The sequence below is a fragment of the Aythya ferina genome, assembly GCF_964211825.1.
Source record: "Aythya ferina genome assembly, chromosome: 1".
Lineage (NCBI taxonomy): Eukaryota > Metazoa > Chordata > Aves > Anseriformes > Anatidae > Aythya > Aythya ferina.
In genome coordinates this window covers 8,493,610-8,513,636 of record NC_140296.1, presented here as the reverse complement: position 1 = coordinate 8,513,636, position 20,027 = coordinate 8,493,610, and the positions used below count along the sequence as shown (strand labels likewise).

Sequence of the window (20,027 nt, the reverse complement as noted above, 5' to 3'; positions counted from 1 at the left end):
AACTTTTCAGAGGCTGTTATACAACAACAAGATGACTGCAGATACGCGGGTCTTAATGGGTGGCAGGTGAAAGGAGGAATGCTTTTTAGAAACTTTGGAATTAACAGCTTTCCCTTATCCACAGAGTGGTTTTGGCCAATAGCTGAAAATAATTCGTAAGTAACGGAATTACAAAAGAACAAGCTGCAATTTCTCGAGTTTTGCAATCATCAGGGGATCTTATGGCTTGAAGAATCAGCGATGGCTACATGCCACAGAAAATTCCAAGGCAAAGGGTTGTAGTCAAAGGTTACTCTAACAAGCAGCTGTCCAACTACAGATAGAGTACAGTAATTTGGGGGAGTCAGGCATTTAGAAAGGAAACACTGAAAAGATAAGTAACACGTATCTTGCAAACTGAGAGAAAAAAAGTTGTAAAATCAGTGTTTATCTGATGATAATGAGTGTTTTAATAAAGGGATAGAGAAGACAACTTGTGAAAAAAGAATTTGAAAGTTGCACTCACATGCACGTCAAACATTTGGTATTATTTAAGACTATAAAATCTCAGTTGCCTATTCTCCTGCATTTTCACCAGAAGAAAAAATGTCATCTTCCATGCACGTGAGAATGTGTATGAAAAGCAGTATTTCAGCAGCTTTCATCCTAGGCAATCTTAGTTCTCCAGGGTCTTAATTATGAGATGAGAGTAGGCTCCTTAAATAATCAGTATAATCTCCTGAAGATTTGAAGTGTTTAACTTAGTATTTGCCTTTTTAGACCAATTATGTTCACAACTCTGGGTTTTTAATGCCATGGAAGAACTCTATTCGATTTAGAAGCCTCGAGTCCAGAATACACATAAGTTTTCATATAAATACCAAAAATCAAGTAAGCTTTTGAAACACTTTTCAAAATATTTTTTACAGACATACGAGCAACATACCTGAAAAAGAACATGAACAGAGCAGCTGTGATGCAGAACAACAGCACCTACAAGAAGGAGAAAGAGAGTTATTGCATTAACCACCACACTACTACTGTATGTTCTGAATAGTGAACACTTTACAAATGTTCCTAAAAAAGTTATGCTTTATTTATATATGCTTCAACAGCATGAACGTAACAGCTTGTCTGAATCCACCAAAAAGGATTCTCTTGTTTCTAGTGGACTTTGGTTGGTCCTATGGAAATTAAAAAAATAATAATTAAAATAAAATACACAAAATCCAAACCAGGGTATTGGAATCAGACAGAGCAAAGGATGCCATTTAAAATAGTCTGGAATATACTAATAGGTAAGAAAATAATAATAAAACAATGGAATGAAAACAAACAAATTCTCTCTGCTTTTGCTTTCGTGATTTATTCAAACATTGTCTTGATGGTTTCAGTTTAAATAGCAGAAAATTTAAGATGCCTGCACAGATAGCTGCTCCTGCTTAACTGCTCTTGAGCAAGGCTAAGAGCAGACAGTCTTGTTCCCACACGAGTACCCTTTCTGTTAGTTCACTGTAGCGTTAAACATGTTTGCAATAATGCAATCTTGCTCTAGATCAATGTGATTGTACATGAGTCAGCAAGCAAATTAGCAGCTCTCCACCACTGAGAAGGGAAAGTTCTCTACCTTCATCCCCTCAGCTACCTGCTCAATGCTTACTTCTCCCTCACCACCCGCCCAGTGACTCAAAAATGCTGAAGAAAGCTAATCCAAGGAGAGAAAAAAAATACAAAAACAATACAAAACAAACACACATTCACACAAAAAAAGTCTTTTTTTTTTTTTTTTTTTTTTCTCTCCCTCCCCCCCAGTTTAGTGGGATAAAATCACTGCAAGGGTTGAAAAGCACCAGAGCAGTCATGGCAAAGGAAAGGAGGAAGACCTCAGTGCCAAGAGCAGGGAAAAAGGATGAAGTCTGGAGACAGCAATAAGCTGTTGTGTCTTGACTGCAGAATTGCTTGCACATACAGCATAGTCGGTAACTATCATATAATGCTTTAAATTCATGACCTGCCTTAATCCATGCTATATCTTTGCCAGATATGGCTTGAAAGTGAGAAAATACTGTTTTGTACCAAATACAGTGTCCCACATTCATACCAGCATTTATGAGGAAAAATAGCTTACAGATAAAATACACTTATTTTCAAGGATTCAAGAGGTTTTTTAACAAGATTGAATATGGAAAGTGTAAGTGAAAAGAATGGGAAATGTTGGCAGAAGTACACATTTGAAGGTTATAAACACATGTAGAACAGTAGATTAGGTTGCTACATGTTGATAGACATCAGAAAGTCTGATAAAAATTTGAATAGGGAAAGTTTACAATGAGTTTCAGAAAAAAAAAGAATCTTACAAGACTATATCCTGTTTCAATGCCCTCTGGTATATGACTTAAAATTATGGCAGACAAGACATTGTAACATTGTTTTTTATTCCTTTTCCTTCACTAGTACTATCGTATTTCATTACTCTGCATCAAAAATGTGAACATCTGAAATCACTTTATATAAAAGCATTTGGGTGAAGTGAGGACAATCATCTATTTCAGTTCAAATGACCAGCAAAAGCAGACTTACAGCTAAACCTGAGTTCTGCTTAGAAAGATCTGCCCTAGCCCTCTGATGTTCAAACCACACTTAACCATTCAAACAGCAAACACCAATTCTCTGGTGCCATTTCTGGGAGAGAGAAGGGACAAGAAGTCCTGGTGGCTTTGATGGCCCTGGGCAATGATATTGAGAAATATGTGAAAATGGCAAAGAACCAGTTTCCTAGTAAAAAAGAAAACAGTACACTTTTGCATACTAAAAGCACTTACTTTATTAAATAGTCTATTTTGTTTTCCCTTTTTTTTTCTTCCTTCTTAGCATTCTCTGATTACAGCTTGATTACACCCTAACAAGTATTTATACACATCGTTAAGATTCCCTCTGAGCTCTCTCCTCTCCAGGCTAAACAACCCCAGTTCTCCCAGCCCCTCATTTAGGAGATGCTCCAAGTCCTTCATCACTTTTGTGACCATGAAGGGTACGTCCCATCTCTCTGTTGTAATGTGGACACAGAGCTCCAGATGTGTCTCCCCAGGGCTGTGCAGTGGGGAAGGATCACCTCCCTCGACCCACTGGCAATGCTGCTTCTAGCACAGCCCAAGAAGCCGGTGTCCTCGTCTGCCACAAGAGCCCACTGCTGGCTCATGTTCAGCTCAGCACCCACCAGGATCCCCAGGTCCTGTTCTGCAGATGCTCAGCCCCCAGCCTGTGCTGGTGGCTGGGTTTGTTCCTCCCCAGGTGCAGGACTTTGCACCTCTCCATGTTGAACTCCATGAGGCCAGCCACCTCTCCAGCCTGTCCAGGTCCCTCTGGATGGCAGCACAACTACTTGGTGGGACAGGACAAGCACTCCTCCCAGTTTTTATCATCTGCAAACAGTGTTAGGTGGTCAGCCAAGCCATATCTAATATCCACAACAACACTAGCATCAATTATTTGAAACATCCAGTTAATAAACACCTAGATAGAATGATAAAAAACAACCAATGCAGCCAACAAGTAAATTAAAACTATTGTGATTTTCTTATTTGACAGATGCTTAAGGAAAGGAGGAGATGTAATTTATCTGAATGTGAATGCACCTTTGTGGCAGTTGCACGTGTTAATTAAGAAAACTGGCACAGAGCTGCTCAACTATACTGCAGGAGAAAACTTTAAGTTAGCAGGTCATTATTCAGCTACATTTAGCTGAGGTCATGAAGGAGATTTTGCTTCTCTTTTCTTTTCAGTAACGATTCTAATGATGGAACAGATACCGGGTTACCAATTGACAAAATCCTTTAGAGGCTCGGTCTTCATGCAAAGTGGCCGAATTGCTCAAAGTCAACAAGATGAAATTCAACAAAAATAAATACAAAGTACTTGGCAGGAGAAAGCACATACAAAAAAAGAGAAGAAATAACTGCATGGGCAGTACAACGGCATAATAAATTCCACAGATCACAAACCACTATGTGCCAGCAATGCGATGCTGCAGAAAGCACTGTAAAATAGAGTTATGGACTCTTTCAGGAACAGAGGAGGTGAGGTATAGCAGCATATTACACTAATAACCTGGTGCTAGAAACACCCTGCAATACGTTGTTGAGAACTGCTGTTAAAGGACTTTAAGCACAGGCAAAGCAAGACAGTGCAGAAGGGACAATGAAAATAACAGGCATGAAATACATGACTGTTGGGAAAAATCAAGAACTGTGTTTGCTTAAGCTAAAGAGAGGCAGCTGCTGACAAACATAACTGTTTTCAAATACGCACAAAGTTGCAACCACATTCTGACAAACGTCTCGTTATCCACCTGCACAGAAAGAGGAGAGGTGAGACAGGCCTATAGCAAGGACAATGGATGGTACAGAGAGTTTTCTCCACAGGGCAGCGATGCACTGCAACCCGTAGTCCCATCTGAAGTCCTGCATCCAGGTTTGGGGCCCCCAGCACAAGAAAGGTGTGGGGCTGTTAGAGCTAGTCCAGAGGAGGGCCACAAAGATGATCAGAGGTCTTGAGCACCTCTCCTGCGAAGAAAGGTCAACAGAGTTGGGGATGTTCAGCCTGAAGAGAAGGCTCTGGGGACATCTCATTGCGGCCTTTCAATACTTAAAGGGGTCCTATAAAAATGATGGAGAAGGACTCTTTAATCAGGTAGATAAGCATAGGACGAGGGGGAATAGTCTTAAACTAAGAGGATGGATTTAGACTAGACATTAGGAAGAAATTCTTCACTGTAAGGGTGGGTGAGGAACTGGTGCAGGCTGTTCAGAGAAGCTGTGGATGCCCCATCCCTGGAGGTGTTCAAGGCCAGGCTGGATGGGGCTTTGGGCAACCTGGGCTGGTGGGAGGTGTCCCTGCCTATGGCAGGGGGTTGGAACCGGGTGGGCTTTAAGGTCCCTTCCAACACAAACCATTCTGGGATTCTATGATTCTAAGTAGCCTGTGAGCTACTTTATCACAGGAGTTTATAATCAGTAGAGGCAGAAATCTCTTAGCTATGCTCTGGGTATGTTTGACACCATTGCTCAAGCACTGCTTCTGCCCAGCTTTTATACAACTCAAGGGCAGTAAAATGTGCAATTAAAGCAGCCAGTTCGAGGTGACACGCACAGCTGAACACAGAAAGCCCAGCCCTCATCTTACTGTAGTAGTACCAGCATATGGAAAGCAAACGGTTACTGTCTTCCAGAATTAAGCTGTCTTCAAAATATGTCTCTTTTTTTCCAACCAAACTTTTCCCTGCTGTATCTAATATCTAAGCAGCACCCTCAGTATCTATAACATGCAATGCCTTTTTCAAATTTAAAAATGACTACACTAAAAAAGAGAAAGAAAAAACACTAAAGCCTACACAATTGTAATTCTCAATACTGAGTGAATTTAAGCCTTAAAATAGTAGCTAGCAAGCAGGAAGTCTACTTTGGGATTTTCTTGCAGAGTCCATCAGTTTTTGATTTACAGTACAAGGTCAACAAATTGAGCTTGGCAACACACGGACCTTGAAACTTTCCAGCTGCAGGAACAGCTACAACGAGCAGACAACATAAATGTTTCTAATGAGTGTGATCCACCCTAAATATTTTAACATTTTTAAAGAGATGCATAGAGGTTACAAGGAAAATGCCTTCATGGCAGGTTAGCCGAATTGGTGTGTAAGAAGAGCACTGTAATTTAGTTGTCTGTATTGTACCTTACTGTACTAAACTAAACTGTAATAGAGAAGAGGAAAAGGTATGATACAAAACTTAGAAGCACTTATTTTCACATCTTTGTGGGCTGACAACGCCAGTTGTGTTTTTTTCCGAGAAAGTTTAGCCTTCGTATAAACAACATCCTGAAGCAACACGTAGTGGTTCCTAGCTCTGAGCACAAAACCCAGCTTGAGACATTGCCTGAATTAGGGCCAAGCAAGGGGCTGCTGATTTACCTGGAAAGTGAGCTGAAAGCAGTGGGACTGCTCTGATTGCTAGGGTACAGAGAGACCCAGAGGTACCAGGTGGATGTTATTTGGGCTGGAATATGCGACTTCTGAAGCTTTCCTCCTGTAGATGACACCCTTCTGCTTATAGATGACGTGGTGTTGATAGTCAGCTTTCCTGGGCTAGCCATGTCTCTAACTGGAGGCTGCTGATGTCTCATCCAGTCAAAAGAAGAATTGGAGAGAAGTCTGTGATAAAGAACCACAAACCTTCTGATTAAAAAGCACTGAAGATGCATGTGACCTGTGCAAAGGGACAAGTCAGTGATATTAGCTGGCTGAAATATTTAGTGTCAGAGCTACAGTTCAACGCTGGGTAGTGTTAAATCCAACTCACAGAGGACACGAGGCTGTTTCAGCCTCTGGCACATCAACACCTGACTTCAAGGATATTTGTGAAATGTGAAAACCATCACCTTCTGGATCAGGCACTTACAAATTCCTGTGAGAGCGACAGCTACACTCAGGGATAAAAAAAGTGACTGCTCCTAGCTCTTGAAGGCTGTATGCTGTAGAAAAAAGGAACAATCAGCTAGTGTCTGAGGAAAATTTTATTGTAAAAATCACAGAAAATTACAATAAAAACTCTGATGACACTTGATTCAATTAAAATAAGTTTCTCCAATAATTGTTACTTCAGCCAATTTTTTCCTAAAGTTACGAAGAAAGGTGGATTTAGTTTTTGTGTTTTTTTTTTAATTGGTTACTAGTTAGTATTTCTACAAGTATGGCCATAAAAATAATGATTTAATATTAATGCATGCTTAGTTTCTTAAATTACTACTTTTTAATTAAGATTTTCTGTTTTACAAGCACTTTGTGATCTACACACATATAGTGGTCATGGATTTTTACTCTTAAAATACGTGATCCAGAAGAGCGAACCATTTCACATTTCAGTTTAATCCTTAAAATAAACCAGCCTGCCATTTATCCACAGAAGAAGAGCCTTCTTCTTTCTCTGCCAATAGCAGTTATAAGCACTCTTTTGACCTTTATGCATCTAGTTGAGTAGTGGCAGGTTAGTTGTAATAGTTGTAGCATCTTCTATCATATTAAAAAACCTTACCAGGGCTGAAGGAAGATACTCCTTCAGACTTCTGACAACACAATCCATTCTCCAGATTCACCTCTATTTCAGACACGAGGAGTATTTTTTTATACCCAAAAGCCATTCTTTTTTTTTTTTTTTTCAATACAAATTATTTGGTCTAAGGAAGAAAAACAACCAAACAGAAAGCACAAACGAACCTAGCTTTAAGCATAAAACCACAGAGCTACATAACGGCACTGTAAGTAAAATTGGTATAAATCACAGAAAATTGTTAACTGCTGCCTGTAGTTCCTCAATTTTATTTCAAAACATGTTATTGCTCCGATAAAAAATGCTTTCTATGGCTCTTATGACTAAGATTCTCCCATATAAAAGCTTCCTTCTAAAAAAATAAAAATAAAACAATGGAAATAGGTATGCAGATTAATGTAATGTCCCTATACTCCAAGATCAAGGAAAAAAGTATACATGGAATTCTCTTTTCTACCTCCACATTACAATCATGTAACAGTAGTCTCATAGTCTGTCTCTATAAAGTTGATATGCTTTTTTTTCCAATAATAAAATATTTAAAAGCATAAAATTTTCTATAATGTTATGGTAGGTACAGGAGATGGATGGAAATCACAGAAACTTTCTAGTTAATTACACAAAGATACCATAAGTTGTACAAAAATAATTTATGTGAAAATAGCTGTCAAGTTTCATTACCTTCAGCCACTTGAAATCTGATCTGATGACCAGTCTTACTAATGTGAACCGATATTTTCTATTATTATTTCATGCCCCAAGCAAGAAGTTACCATAGTAAATAATTATCTGGTGGAATGAGTCACCATTAACTGACAATGCAGTTTTTATGGATGACAGCTGCATCTTTACATGTATACAGAACTGAAGAGCAGGACTTGGGCCCTAAATCCATGACCTGCTAATAATATCAACTGTATCTCCATAATTTACTGCTATAAACCGTATTTACACCCTGACGTGGTAGAGGAAGACTTTAACAGATGCTTGTTACTAGACTATATCAGCAATGGATTTGGCAAGTGATTTTCCTGGGTACTGAACCAGTGTCCACCTGTTCTCCCTCTCTCCACCGCAGTTCTCTATATGCTGTCCCATGGGAGTACAAAGCACAGTTGTCAGGTTTTTGTTGCATCCCACATTTATTTTTCTTACTTCTTAAGCTTCTAATCTTTTTTGGCTAGCACAGCAGATTCTCCTGAGAGCCACGCTGGTGTAACTAAGCTAAAAAGCAGAAAAGGCAGCTACAAAGAGCTACTCAGTGCCCTGAACAGATGGCCTGCAATGGAACTGAAGATGCCCGAATCTCAACACTTTTAGGTTATTCAAGAGAAGACACAGAGGTGGCTAGAGTGGTGCTCCAACAGCCTGGATGGATAAAGACTGTTTATAATGTGCAGAAATCAAACACGTGATGGCTAGAACCTGAAGTGAGCCAGACTCAGACAAACAAGATGGCAACTTCTCCTGTTAGTAAGATTAACCAAACACAATGACACTGTTTTGTGTATCATGAGTTACACACTCAATACACAATGTGGTGAGATTCACTGGTCAGTGCTAACCAGTATCTGACTGAGTGATTTTAACGGCCTCCTGAGGTGTTCGTATTCATGGGAATAGTATTGCTGATGTGTGTCTTCAAACGAATGCACTATAAATACTAAAACATGCATCTGGACACCACAGCAAAGGTTTCTCAAATCCACTGTTCCTTATTTAAACTTAAGTGTGTTGAACAAAATACATACCTCAGGTCTGTCAAACAGCTCCTTGAGGCTACAGGGAAAATAAAGGGAAGGGGGAAGGCTAAAGGGAACATAGTCTCCAAATCCTGCAACAGCTCCTCACTATTGCAACCCTTTCACTTTCTCTGTCTCGGAATCCCTCGTGCCTTTCTCAGCAGAGCTGTTTCGTGGACAACAACTTTGGGAACAAGCCAGCTCCATTAAAAAGGGGCAGGGAGTTTTCAGCGACTGACCTTTGTACTTAGCCCCAACCCCCTTACATTTCAATCCAATGTGGAGAGGTGAGGAGCCAGCAGGGAATGCCATGCACTCTGCACTCCTGCAGGAATGAACTGTTCAGGCACAACTGATAATCTGAGCACAGGATCTGACACAGATTTAACAAAACACATGTGCCATAACCAAATACTGCTCTCAGTACCTGCTGGGTGCAGCCATGGGCTGACAAAGTTTGGCTCTGCCTGACTTCTCTAAAGTCATATACTACCTCTCTTTTACACTCTAATTCAAATATTGAGATCTACTTTCTAGCTTTACTACCTTTGAAAACAGCAATCTTTGTAAAATCCCCTTATTTCTCTATTAGTATCACCTCTGAATTCCTAAGAACTGCAGTAAATAGCAAAAAATGGGCTATTTGGCTCTCAGTGATGCTTATTAAAGAAGTCACACTTCTCATTTAGAAACTTCATTAGTAAAGCTTTAAAACAAAGAATATAAAGACATTTTATGTTGAAAAACATTATTTTTTTTTGTACAAAAGCATGACAACTTATGGAAAATGGTGGTTGTCTTTCACCAAGCTCAAACTCCTACTGGTCCCAGAAGACATACACACACTGATCTGCGCCTTCAATCCTAAAATGGATCCACTTCTTGCTGGACATTTCAAGTTCTGCAATGTTTTACCTCCTTTCCATGGTAAATCATGTTAAATTGTAACATTTGTAACAACTCTACAAACACACAGTGTCCTTTTGTACTTGAAATCCACTGTAGTTGGGGAAAATTTAATGAGCTATCAAAAGTACTAATGAAAACTCTTGATGTAATCTTGGTCATGCACATAATGGTTACTTTTCTATTTTAAATTAAGTAACCTGTGAAGCAATATAATATTACTACTGCTTCAAAATTGACAGGCTTTATGAAAACACACAAAACAATTTGTCAGATCCGTATCAGGTGTTTTGCCAACTCAGCTACACCCACACCCCTTCAGCCTGCTAGAGACTCCTGAAATTTTCTGCCAGCAAGCCTCAAGCAATCTCTAAACAGATAAAATCAAAAGAAAGACTAATAAGTGTTATTAAACGAGAGATTATGTAGATTCATAATAAAGTATTGATGCTCAATCATGACTGAATACTTAGAGTTGGCAAACATTGAACGTCACTGAGCCGAGACAGGGAGCACCTGCCAGTGTCAGAACAGCATCAGGGAATAAAAGAGAAAATTAAACCCTCTGATTTTCTAGTTCACAAATTCCACATATACACGCGTAGTTAAGCACTTCAGCAACCCTTCATTTGCTTTTTCAAAAAGCACTTGTCAAGTCTCTCCTTGTTTTTCATGTTACCTTAACCACAGCAAACAAAGCTGCAGCATGCCATAATGGAACAACGGAATTGCCTTTCGCAAAGCTGTTGTTGAGAGCCCGCTGCTGTTCAAGAGCTCACAGCACATGAGAGGCTGAAGTACAAAAAAAAGTAACTGTATCTTCTGAAACTTCTTTTCTGAAAGCAATCAACCCTTTGAAACCAACCATGCATGCCGCTCTGTGGCCAACCCAGTCGCGGCAGGACTGGCACGGAGCCATAGGGCTGCACCGCTCCCAGCCCTTCCCCAGCCCCAGGTTGTATCTTGGTGCCCCCACAACTCCACGTCACACCCCAGCAGAAGCCCTCAGTTATCAGGCATCACAAGAGGCTGCCCAGGGTGGCTGTGAAGCCTCAACCCTCAGAGATGTTCAGCTCAGACAGACAAGGCCCTGAGCAGCAGGCCACAGTGGGCCTTTCTTTGAGGGAGGCTGGGCCACATGGCCTCCAGTGGTGCCTCCCCACCTCAACTTGCCTGTGATTATCGTATAAAGAATCACCCTGTACTGAACTACATTATAAAAAGTATTTTCCCCAAAGATCATTAAAAAGATGTATCCATTTGCCCAGTGATTTTTCTAAATCAAGGATAAATTAATACAAATGAGAGAGAAAAATGTTGAACTGCTTGGAACAAAGAATGCCACATAATTTAAGATACACTGATATACATTATGCTTAATATCACAATAATAAGTAGCTTAGAATAGTGCCAAAGAAATGAAATTGCAATTCAGTCAAGTAAATGTTGTGAGTAAAATTTGGAATGCAAACAGATTTCAGAAGTTGATTGTATTCCAAAACAATAACCAGACCCCGCAAGTGGTTGATTTCCTTACTGTTTTTTACAGATGCAAATATTTCTGGAAGCTTCCAAACAGTAAAATATCCCAGTGATTAACCCTTATAGACTGTGTAGTCCACACCATTCTGTTTCTGCACAAAGAAAACGGACAAAAATAATGTAGAAACATTTTCATGTCTCTATAACCAAGGCTGATTTTGTATTGGGTTGTTTTGGTTTGGGGTATTTTGGCATTTCTATAGGGTTTAATAGCTTACAACATTTCCCAGCTTATAACACTTTAAGCTTAACATAACTTTTCAGGGTATTTACAACCACAGGCTAAAGAGAAGTGAATGTAATTTAAAGTGGAATGATATCTAATCATTGAGCTTATCTAATCTTCGTTCTATTCTCAAATCTAACTTGTAAGCACTAATGCTAATTTTTATTTCTGGTATTATCATCTTTTGCAAGAGTTATTTAGTCATCTTGCTTTAAGGTCATTTTTCCTTTTGTTTAGCACTCACAGTTTTCTTGTTGATGCGATTTCAGCTACAGCATCATAGAAGGTCCCAAGCTGAAAAGGACCCACAAAGAAAATTGAGTCCAACTCTAAACTTCCTGTACTTAAAATGTTCAGTTCTGAACAACAGCAGCATTTCTTCAGTGTCATTTCCATCGTCCTCAAGACACATACAGATGCTCCTAACCTTACTTCCACCTATGTACATTTTCATTGTGGAATAATAATATTCTCTCAAGAACTCAAGGCTGAAATTATGTTTCACACAAAATCTGTTCCTGACAGCTTCCTTGCATTCACTGAAGTGATCCTCATTTCTTAATTCCAGAATCTAAAATTTGTTTCCTCTTTCTGACCATATTAGTTTGCTCACCAGTCTGCCTTAAGCACAGACACTACATCTATAACCGTTCACTCCAGCAATTTCATAAAATAAAGCATTTCTATGCTTTCAAATTTATCTTCCTATCAGCGCTCAACTATAATATTAGAATTCGTAACTTGGTTTTAACCCAATTCAACCAAACTCCACTTCTCAAAAAAAATTACATTCTTGCAAGATTCACTGAAACTGGCATCTGGGGAGTGGAGAGAGGCCAAAATGAGCACCCATGACGCAGGAAGAGCTTGCAGACTTCATGTGGAAGTCATCTCCTCCCTTTGGTCTGCTATTCTTCAGTAAAATTGTTGAAAATTGTTACAGTTAACATCTGTATTTTATACGTGCAGCTTTGACTTGAGGAAAAAACAGACAAAATAAATTACTTTACGTCAAATAACACTCTAGATAACATGCAGTGCTTCTGAATACAACATCAAACCTCCCCTCGCACACACTCAAGAAAATTTCAATGGTAAGAAAAATATACGTTAGCATTTGTTCTACACATAACTCCAACTTTATCCTAAATTATGCCAAGAATAACCTTAAAATATATAAACTACAAGGAGTAAACTTTTCCACTTCCCTTTGAATTCATCATATTGGAGCAAGTACTTCTGAAATGCCTGAAATGGTCCCATGCAGGTGAATTTGGGCCCCCTGAAATTCAAATAGGCTACATAGGGCTTTTTCTTGTTTTAAATATTCATTCACTTCAGAACTATAAACAACCTATTAAATTACTATAAACTTCAATTTCAGATATCTACATACATATATATAAATATGTATTTATGTATAACACAGAGTCCAAAAAGAAACAATGTCAAGATATTCACAGACGATGCATACCAGCGTTTCATATTATATCACTGAACCGTACTGAACCAAATTTAACATCTACACTTTAAATCTACATTTAAATTCTAAGATTGGGTCCCTGTAATAGTAATATAAATTAATAAGCTCTTCATGGTGGCTACACTAGTTGCTATGCAAATTCAGGTGGAAGCTTCATGAATTCCTTTCAAGCAATGTCGGCTTACAGAGGCACCACTCCTGGTCAGTGGCACCTTTACTTGCTGGTCACCACCTTGTGCCTTCTGCTGACATAGAGATGCACAGGAAAATGAATCCGAGACCTGATTCATCTGAAGGCAACTATTTTCTCCTCCCAAGGACTGAACACAGGCAGGAACATGCAGCTGGGGTCTGTGCCTGCCTAAACCAGCGTGAACCATACCGAGATCAAATCACAGCCCAAGACACCACGCAGTCTCCTAACAGTGCAGACACTTCAACCAGCACAATTTGCACGTTCCCTCTATACAACTTTGAAGAATAAAAGTGAAGTAGGTGGCTGTGAATTAGTCAAATCAGAATGCATTTGAAACATAGAATTGGAAACGTCCTTTAAATATAATGCTGCAAACAAAAGCTACAGCCACTAACATCTCTAAATATTAAACCCATATGTAAGCTGAAATTTAAATCTGGTTACTTATCCTGCAAGAATATTACAAATATAGTAAATACTAAAAAAACAATAAATTTTCTTCGTAGTCTGTGCAGATGTCTCCTATTAGACTTCCGAACGTAATTCCGTAGCTCATGTTACAGATATCATCCAAGATTTCATCTCCACCATGAGGATTTTTGCCTGCCTCTTTTTATTCCAGAGCTCATAATCACTGAATTACAAGGTTTGATATTACCCTAGTATCCAAGAAAGAACTGTAATTGATACTTGTCTTTAAAAGTTTACAGGTGTTGAAATATTTTTGTTGCTGCAAAGCACATGTATTAAAGTAATATTCCTACCATAAGATTCTGTGCAATGTACCATCATGGAAGTCCCTGTATCCAGTAATAATGGTAAAAATTATATTTATTATATATTTATGTTTATTATTGTACTGGTAAAAATTACAAACAATACCAGAATAAGATGAAATTCTGAAAAGCACTAAAAACCAGTATGGGAATAGGTTGAAAGGAGTAGAAAAAAGTATTTTCATAATTGACAGAAATATACAGTAGGGTTTTCACACTATTAACAGCTGCCTAATAATTACTTTTATCAGTGTATTTAATAGTTAGAGTAAGCTAGACTGACACCTTTAAAATTTTCAAGAAATTTTAGCATGCTCAGCCTTACTGCAAGTCAGTTACAAGGACACCTGAAGGTTTTATTAAGTGGATAGCTTGATGATAGGCATATATGAAGGGGGATTAACTCAAATCAATGCTGAAGACAGTGGTGGTATCATCATATAAATGACACTGACAGTTTCTCATCTCTAAAATACCACCAAAGGAGAAAAACAAAAGCAGACTGGATGGAACCTAGAGTTTCTAAAAAAAAAAAATAATTATTTTTTTGCAGACTGTTGTACAAAGGCACTTTAAAAGTTATAAACTGTTATAACTTCCTAAACTTTAATTCATACCCTGCATATTTGCATTATATGAGGGTAAAATACATGCACTATGTCAGGGTAAAAGTATCTCAGAAAGACAACTTTGCTGTGAAAAATTTCATGTGCTCACGGGAAAGAAAATCTATTTACAACTTTTTGAAACTTCTCAGAGATGTATGTCTGTAACTCAGCAATGAGCCGTAACCATTTATAACAGAGATATTTAACATCTGTGTTCAGTATAAAATTTGAATTGCCCATAAAAGTAGCATTTAAAGATGGAAAAGAAGTCATCAGATGCACACACATAGAACACCTACATACAAGGACAGACTACTTTTACCTCTTTTACTACAAGCAACTCCATCCAAGCTGCTCTGGTCTCTACATTTCTTGGGATTCAGATATGCTCTAGGAGCACATAAAAAATTAAATGTATGCATGAAGCAATGAATGTCACACTCCTTCCAACCACATAGAAAAATATTTTTTCGATCAACAAGCTATAGCAGATTAATATCTGAGACTGCACAGCAGCACCTAACAATAGCCTAACTCAAGTACTGACTCTCTTAAACTGCATAAATAATTATGTACATTTAAACATGGTGGAAAAGTTGTGTTTATATTATTAATGTCTACCACTTAAACTAGACAAGAAAAAATGTAAATGACTAGGTTTAATTTCTGTTTGTTGTTGTTTGTGACCTTTTTCCTAATATGTTTATAAGTTCCAAAAACATTTTGAAAGCTAATGCCAAGTACAAATTTGCCTAAATTAAAAAACTAGACCGGAGCTGCTTGCAAGAAAAATCATTGAAGAAAATCGGACCTCTTCTTAATCAAATTCAGCTTCTCTCCTGATGCCTTAAATGAGCAATTTCTAATTATAGCTTCTGTTTTCTATTTCACTGTTAAAAAATCCTCCACGCTATGATGGCAGGTGACCATAGTGAGTTCAAGAACCATCAGACATTTGTAAGTTAGATAACCCATTCAGGAACAACTTAGATTTATATGATCTTGCTTTGTGGCTGACAAATGGATTAGATCACCTCTTGAAGTTCCTTCCAACCCAGATTTTCACGATTCTTTCATCTCTCACTACTGCCTGCCTTCCACATACTACCAGAAGGATTGTAAATAAAGTCTGCCTTGCTTTTATTATTCACCTCCCCAAAGATACAGTTAAATACATACGCATACACACACACAAATCCCCCCTCATATATAGAGAGAGATTTTTTAAGGGAAAAAAAAAAAAAAAAAAAAAAAAACAGTGAAAGGAACAGAGATTATTTCCAAACCCTGACTCTGCACATTTGCAGGAAATGCAGAGAGACGATGCACCTAGAAAGGTCAAGATGCCTACAAAAATAGTAGAATAGAAGATAGAAATCTGCTTGTCATCTTTTTTCTGAAGGGAACCCAGGTGATCACCTGAGCCACTTAGAGGTCAGAGGTAGGAGATGACTGCGGATAAAGGAGGAAGGAGCAGTCCTTGCAGAAGCAAACATTCTTCTGTCCATAGTGCTGACCTGTCCAGCGCCCCCCATCTGGGTACTTATTCCTGTCCGTGTCCCTGTTCCCATTTCCACCGCTGTTTGTGCAGCTGTGTGATGAACAAATTCAGGGAACTGATCTGCCTGAAAAATAACCCTGCGCAAACAGCTATTTTTCAGCCTCAACGATTTCCTGGTCCATGTGCCTCGAGCCCGCAGCTGCCCTCGGTTCTTCTGGGGAAACCAAGGGGCAGGAACAGGATGGAGCTGAGCAAACCCATCCTCCCCGAAACTGCATGCTTCTTTTTTTAAAAGCCATGCAGCACAAGCAGACACCTACTACAAATGTTTTTACTGTATATATACACATACACGTATACATACAGTGGTATTTTGGTGTCTAGTAATTGAAGTTAAACCATTTAAAATTATTTATAATCATTTATTTTTAGACGCAAATCCTGGCAACTCGCATATGATGTCACAACAGCATTTTGGCAGCTATCTACAGCTTTGGCAGCATTTCCAATAACATCATGAACTACACGCACTTCTTTGCATGTAACAGCCTCTTGAGAATGTGAGGAGGGGGAAATAGCACCAGGAGCTAAAAAGATGCCTCTCACATTTCCCAAGATAGATGCCTCCATGATCTACAGCTGACACGAGTTGTCATCAAAAGATACAACTAACTCCTCAGGGTAACGAGGGCTCTTAACATTTTATATGTCCACACAGGTTCAAGAAAAAGCCTGCTTGGAAAAAAAAATAGTATTAAATCAACAAAAGTAAAGTGAAACATGGTTTATATAATTCATTATAAGCTTGACAGATGCTTATGCCTAGGAGCAATACTCCGTTGCACTAGTACCACAGGAACATCTCAGTTCATACAGGACAGAATATGGAACTGTTATGTAGCAGGACTACTAAAATCCCCACAGTTTCCCTCAGATGATGCCAGTGCCCCCTGTGATCCACACCTTCACCTGCCTCAGCTCTCATCCTTCCTCGGGGCATATCCCACCCCTCAGGTGACATCTTTCCAGTACCAGCACCAATGGGTCGAGTCCCAAGTCAGAGGACCTGCAGGCAAAGGCTGGGAAGGGACTGAGATTTTCCTGGTCTATCAGCTCTGGCTGGTCTGTTTCTCAAGAACTTTAAGTATCAAGTACCTGGGATGCTTGATGTTACTTGATTTGGGGATTTCTGTTAAAAATAAATGATACTAGATTCAAATATTATCACTTAGAGTTGTATGCACAACAGCTCAAAAAACACTGCTACCTTCTTAAACACAGTTCACAGCAAGTCTTTGAAAGCACAAAGCTATAAGCTGGCTACCAAGATCTAAAACAATTAAATTCTGTAAATTATTTGTTTTAAGAAAATTAACTGTTATTGTGGAAATTAATTAAAAGCTGATTTGCCAAAATAGCTCTGTAATCCATTGACATAACTGTCGACAGCACGCACTTATAAGAATATGGTGCTGTCCCCAGAAAATTATCTACTGGGAACATGAAAAAATGATTATGGGCAGATTAGCTGCATTTGTAACTGCCCATACAATCAATCACACAGCTAAATTTAATGAGCTCTTGACATTATTGCAGTGTCTCCAAGGTTAGCACACAGTTGTTTCAAGCCTCTAACCACATTTCAGGAACATACCCAAAAAATTTCAGTTTCTTCTAGCACTACCCCACAGAAATTTCCCAAACTCTTCCAAAAGCAAATATCCTTTTTTTATTATTTCTGTGTACGAATCTGAATTTTACCATTTAAGTCCATGAGAACTGGACAGAAAGTAGCCATACATGTGAAATCTAACATTAATCAATGTTTTTGTCAGAAAGTGGTAACTGGTGTAACCCCTTTTTGTTCCTAATGAGCTTTTATGTTTTATGCAAAAGTATTTTTCATGAAGCAGATGAGTGTGCTGCACAAATAATTCATTTTTTTAGTGAGCTACAGCTGCCTTTCAAAGAAAGGCAAATTTCAGGAAACAGATACTTTTTCTATTCTTCACTGTAAAATCTACAATGTGTTATAACTGAATTTTTAAAGTATCAAGTATCACGGTACAGTAGGTCCTGGCTTATGGAAGCACTAAGAATGACATGTATTATATTTCCACATCAATGTCCCAATCAGTAAAGTACTAGCAAAGGTTCCAAAAAGCCAGAACCATAAGAAGTGGATGATGCACACACACTGTGGATGCCTAGCAGATTTTCTTATAGGACATCTGATCCTCTCCTTACCTTGTCTTTTGCGTGGACTACAACTCAATTAACACACTGATACTTCTTGAGTTTCGGTGCTGCAAGACATTATTTTCCTGACATTGCATTCGGATAACTCTTGGCACCAAAATAGTCCCAAATGTCTGCAGTGTCCACCTCATCTGAGTTCGCTGGGTAAATCACAACACAAGTACATGCGAATTCGAAAGATCTGTTCTGTTTGGTTGAGAGCAAAGGATGAACAAGCTCTAGCCAAGAGCAGTAACTCTAAAAAGGTATCTCACAATAACAAGAAACACTGAAGAAAAGCATATGCTGAAATCAGTCAATGCACTGACCTGTGTAAAATGCTTTGATTTAACAAAAATACCTCCAAACACAACCCCAGAGAGCTCAGCCGATTTCTTCATGCTCTCCAGAATACATCTGCTGGCCTTTTGAACTGCCTTGTTACGTCCTGCTCAGCAGCACCCAGACACCGAGCTTGCCAAGACTGCAGGGCTCCGCACACCGCTCCTTCCAAAAATGTAATTTGATTCTGCACCTTCTGCACCTACAGCCCATGAATGGTGCAGAAAACCAAACAGTTTGTTTATCTAACAGGAAGTACAAACCTTTCAGGTCACAGGAACTTGGAAAGAAGCACAGCAAAAGGTGAAAGACACACAGAGCTGCTTGTTAAATATTTGCTCCATTAAAATGATTCAAGTTCTTCAAATCAGCATTGAGAAATTCTGAATTTCCTAAAATGAGGAGTGTCCACAGATGAACTGTCACTAACGAAGCAAAATGTAAATCCAAATGGGATTATCCTCGGAAAATACTGAGGATTGAGTATCTGAGGATACTCAGATACAAAATACTTGAAAGACTACTGATGGCTGTAACATACACGAAACCAACCAAATATCTTTCATATCCTCGTTTCCATCTCTCAGCTTGTCCTTAGTCTTCAAAAAAAAGGAATACGAACAATCTGCATGGCAACCCCTACTCAGCCAAAATGCATAATTGACCTTATACCCAACAGCATAAGCAAGCGATGAGAAGACCTAACTGCAACGCAACAAAGGTAGGCTCCTCTCTTCCCAACAGTAAGCTTTGTTAGAAGTAAACTGGCTTTCCGATGCCCTTCTGAAGTAAAAAAAATAATTCCTGTAAAGCCAAGGTTTAGCATTTTACCATCATTAATGATGAAAACAAGAGCTGAACAAAACATCCCAGCTCACTAATAATGGGTTAACTAATTCAAACCCAGACAAATTTAAATGATTTAAAAAATTAAAAAAAAAAAAAAAAGTAAAATTTCTTTCCTGGAAATTGCAGCAAAGCAATTAAAAATAAACTGCTTTTAGTTTAAATCCTTTTATCACCAGACACTCTTTTTTTAAAAAAGTCAGCAGTTTTTACATAATTCTATTTCTGATCTGTTTCCTCCCCAGTCTCAAAACTTTCCTGTAAAACAGCTTAACTGCACACCCTACTCTGCAAAATGCCAAAGTGAATGAAATCAAATACTGATTACATACAGAAGATGCGGGGTTTTTTCTTCCCAATGGGGCACACAAGAAAAATATCCTGAAGCAAAAACTTTTACCTGATAACGCATGTTAATAAAAAAATATAAATTTTGGTTATTCCGTATTTTAAAGCACATTTTCGTAAATACTCCTGTCTCTGAGTAATGTCATGTGACAATTTCCAGAGATTTCAGGGATTTTAGTCATTTCTCTGATATC

At 38.6% G+C, this 20,027-nt stretch overlaps 1 protein-coding gene across 1 annotated transcript in view; it reads right to left on the bottom strand.

Annotated features, from left to right (window-relative positions):
* TMEM135 (transmembrane protein 135) overlaps positions 1–20,027 on the bottom strand; it is a 176,383-nt gene that overhangs the window by 59,285 nt on the left and 97,071 nt on the right. The window contains exon 6 of the mRNA XM_084531480.1: positions 926–972. Coding sequence (XP_084387606.1) covers positions 926–972 — 47 coding nt within the window. The remainder of the gene's footprint in view (positions 1–925; positions 973–20,027) is intronic.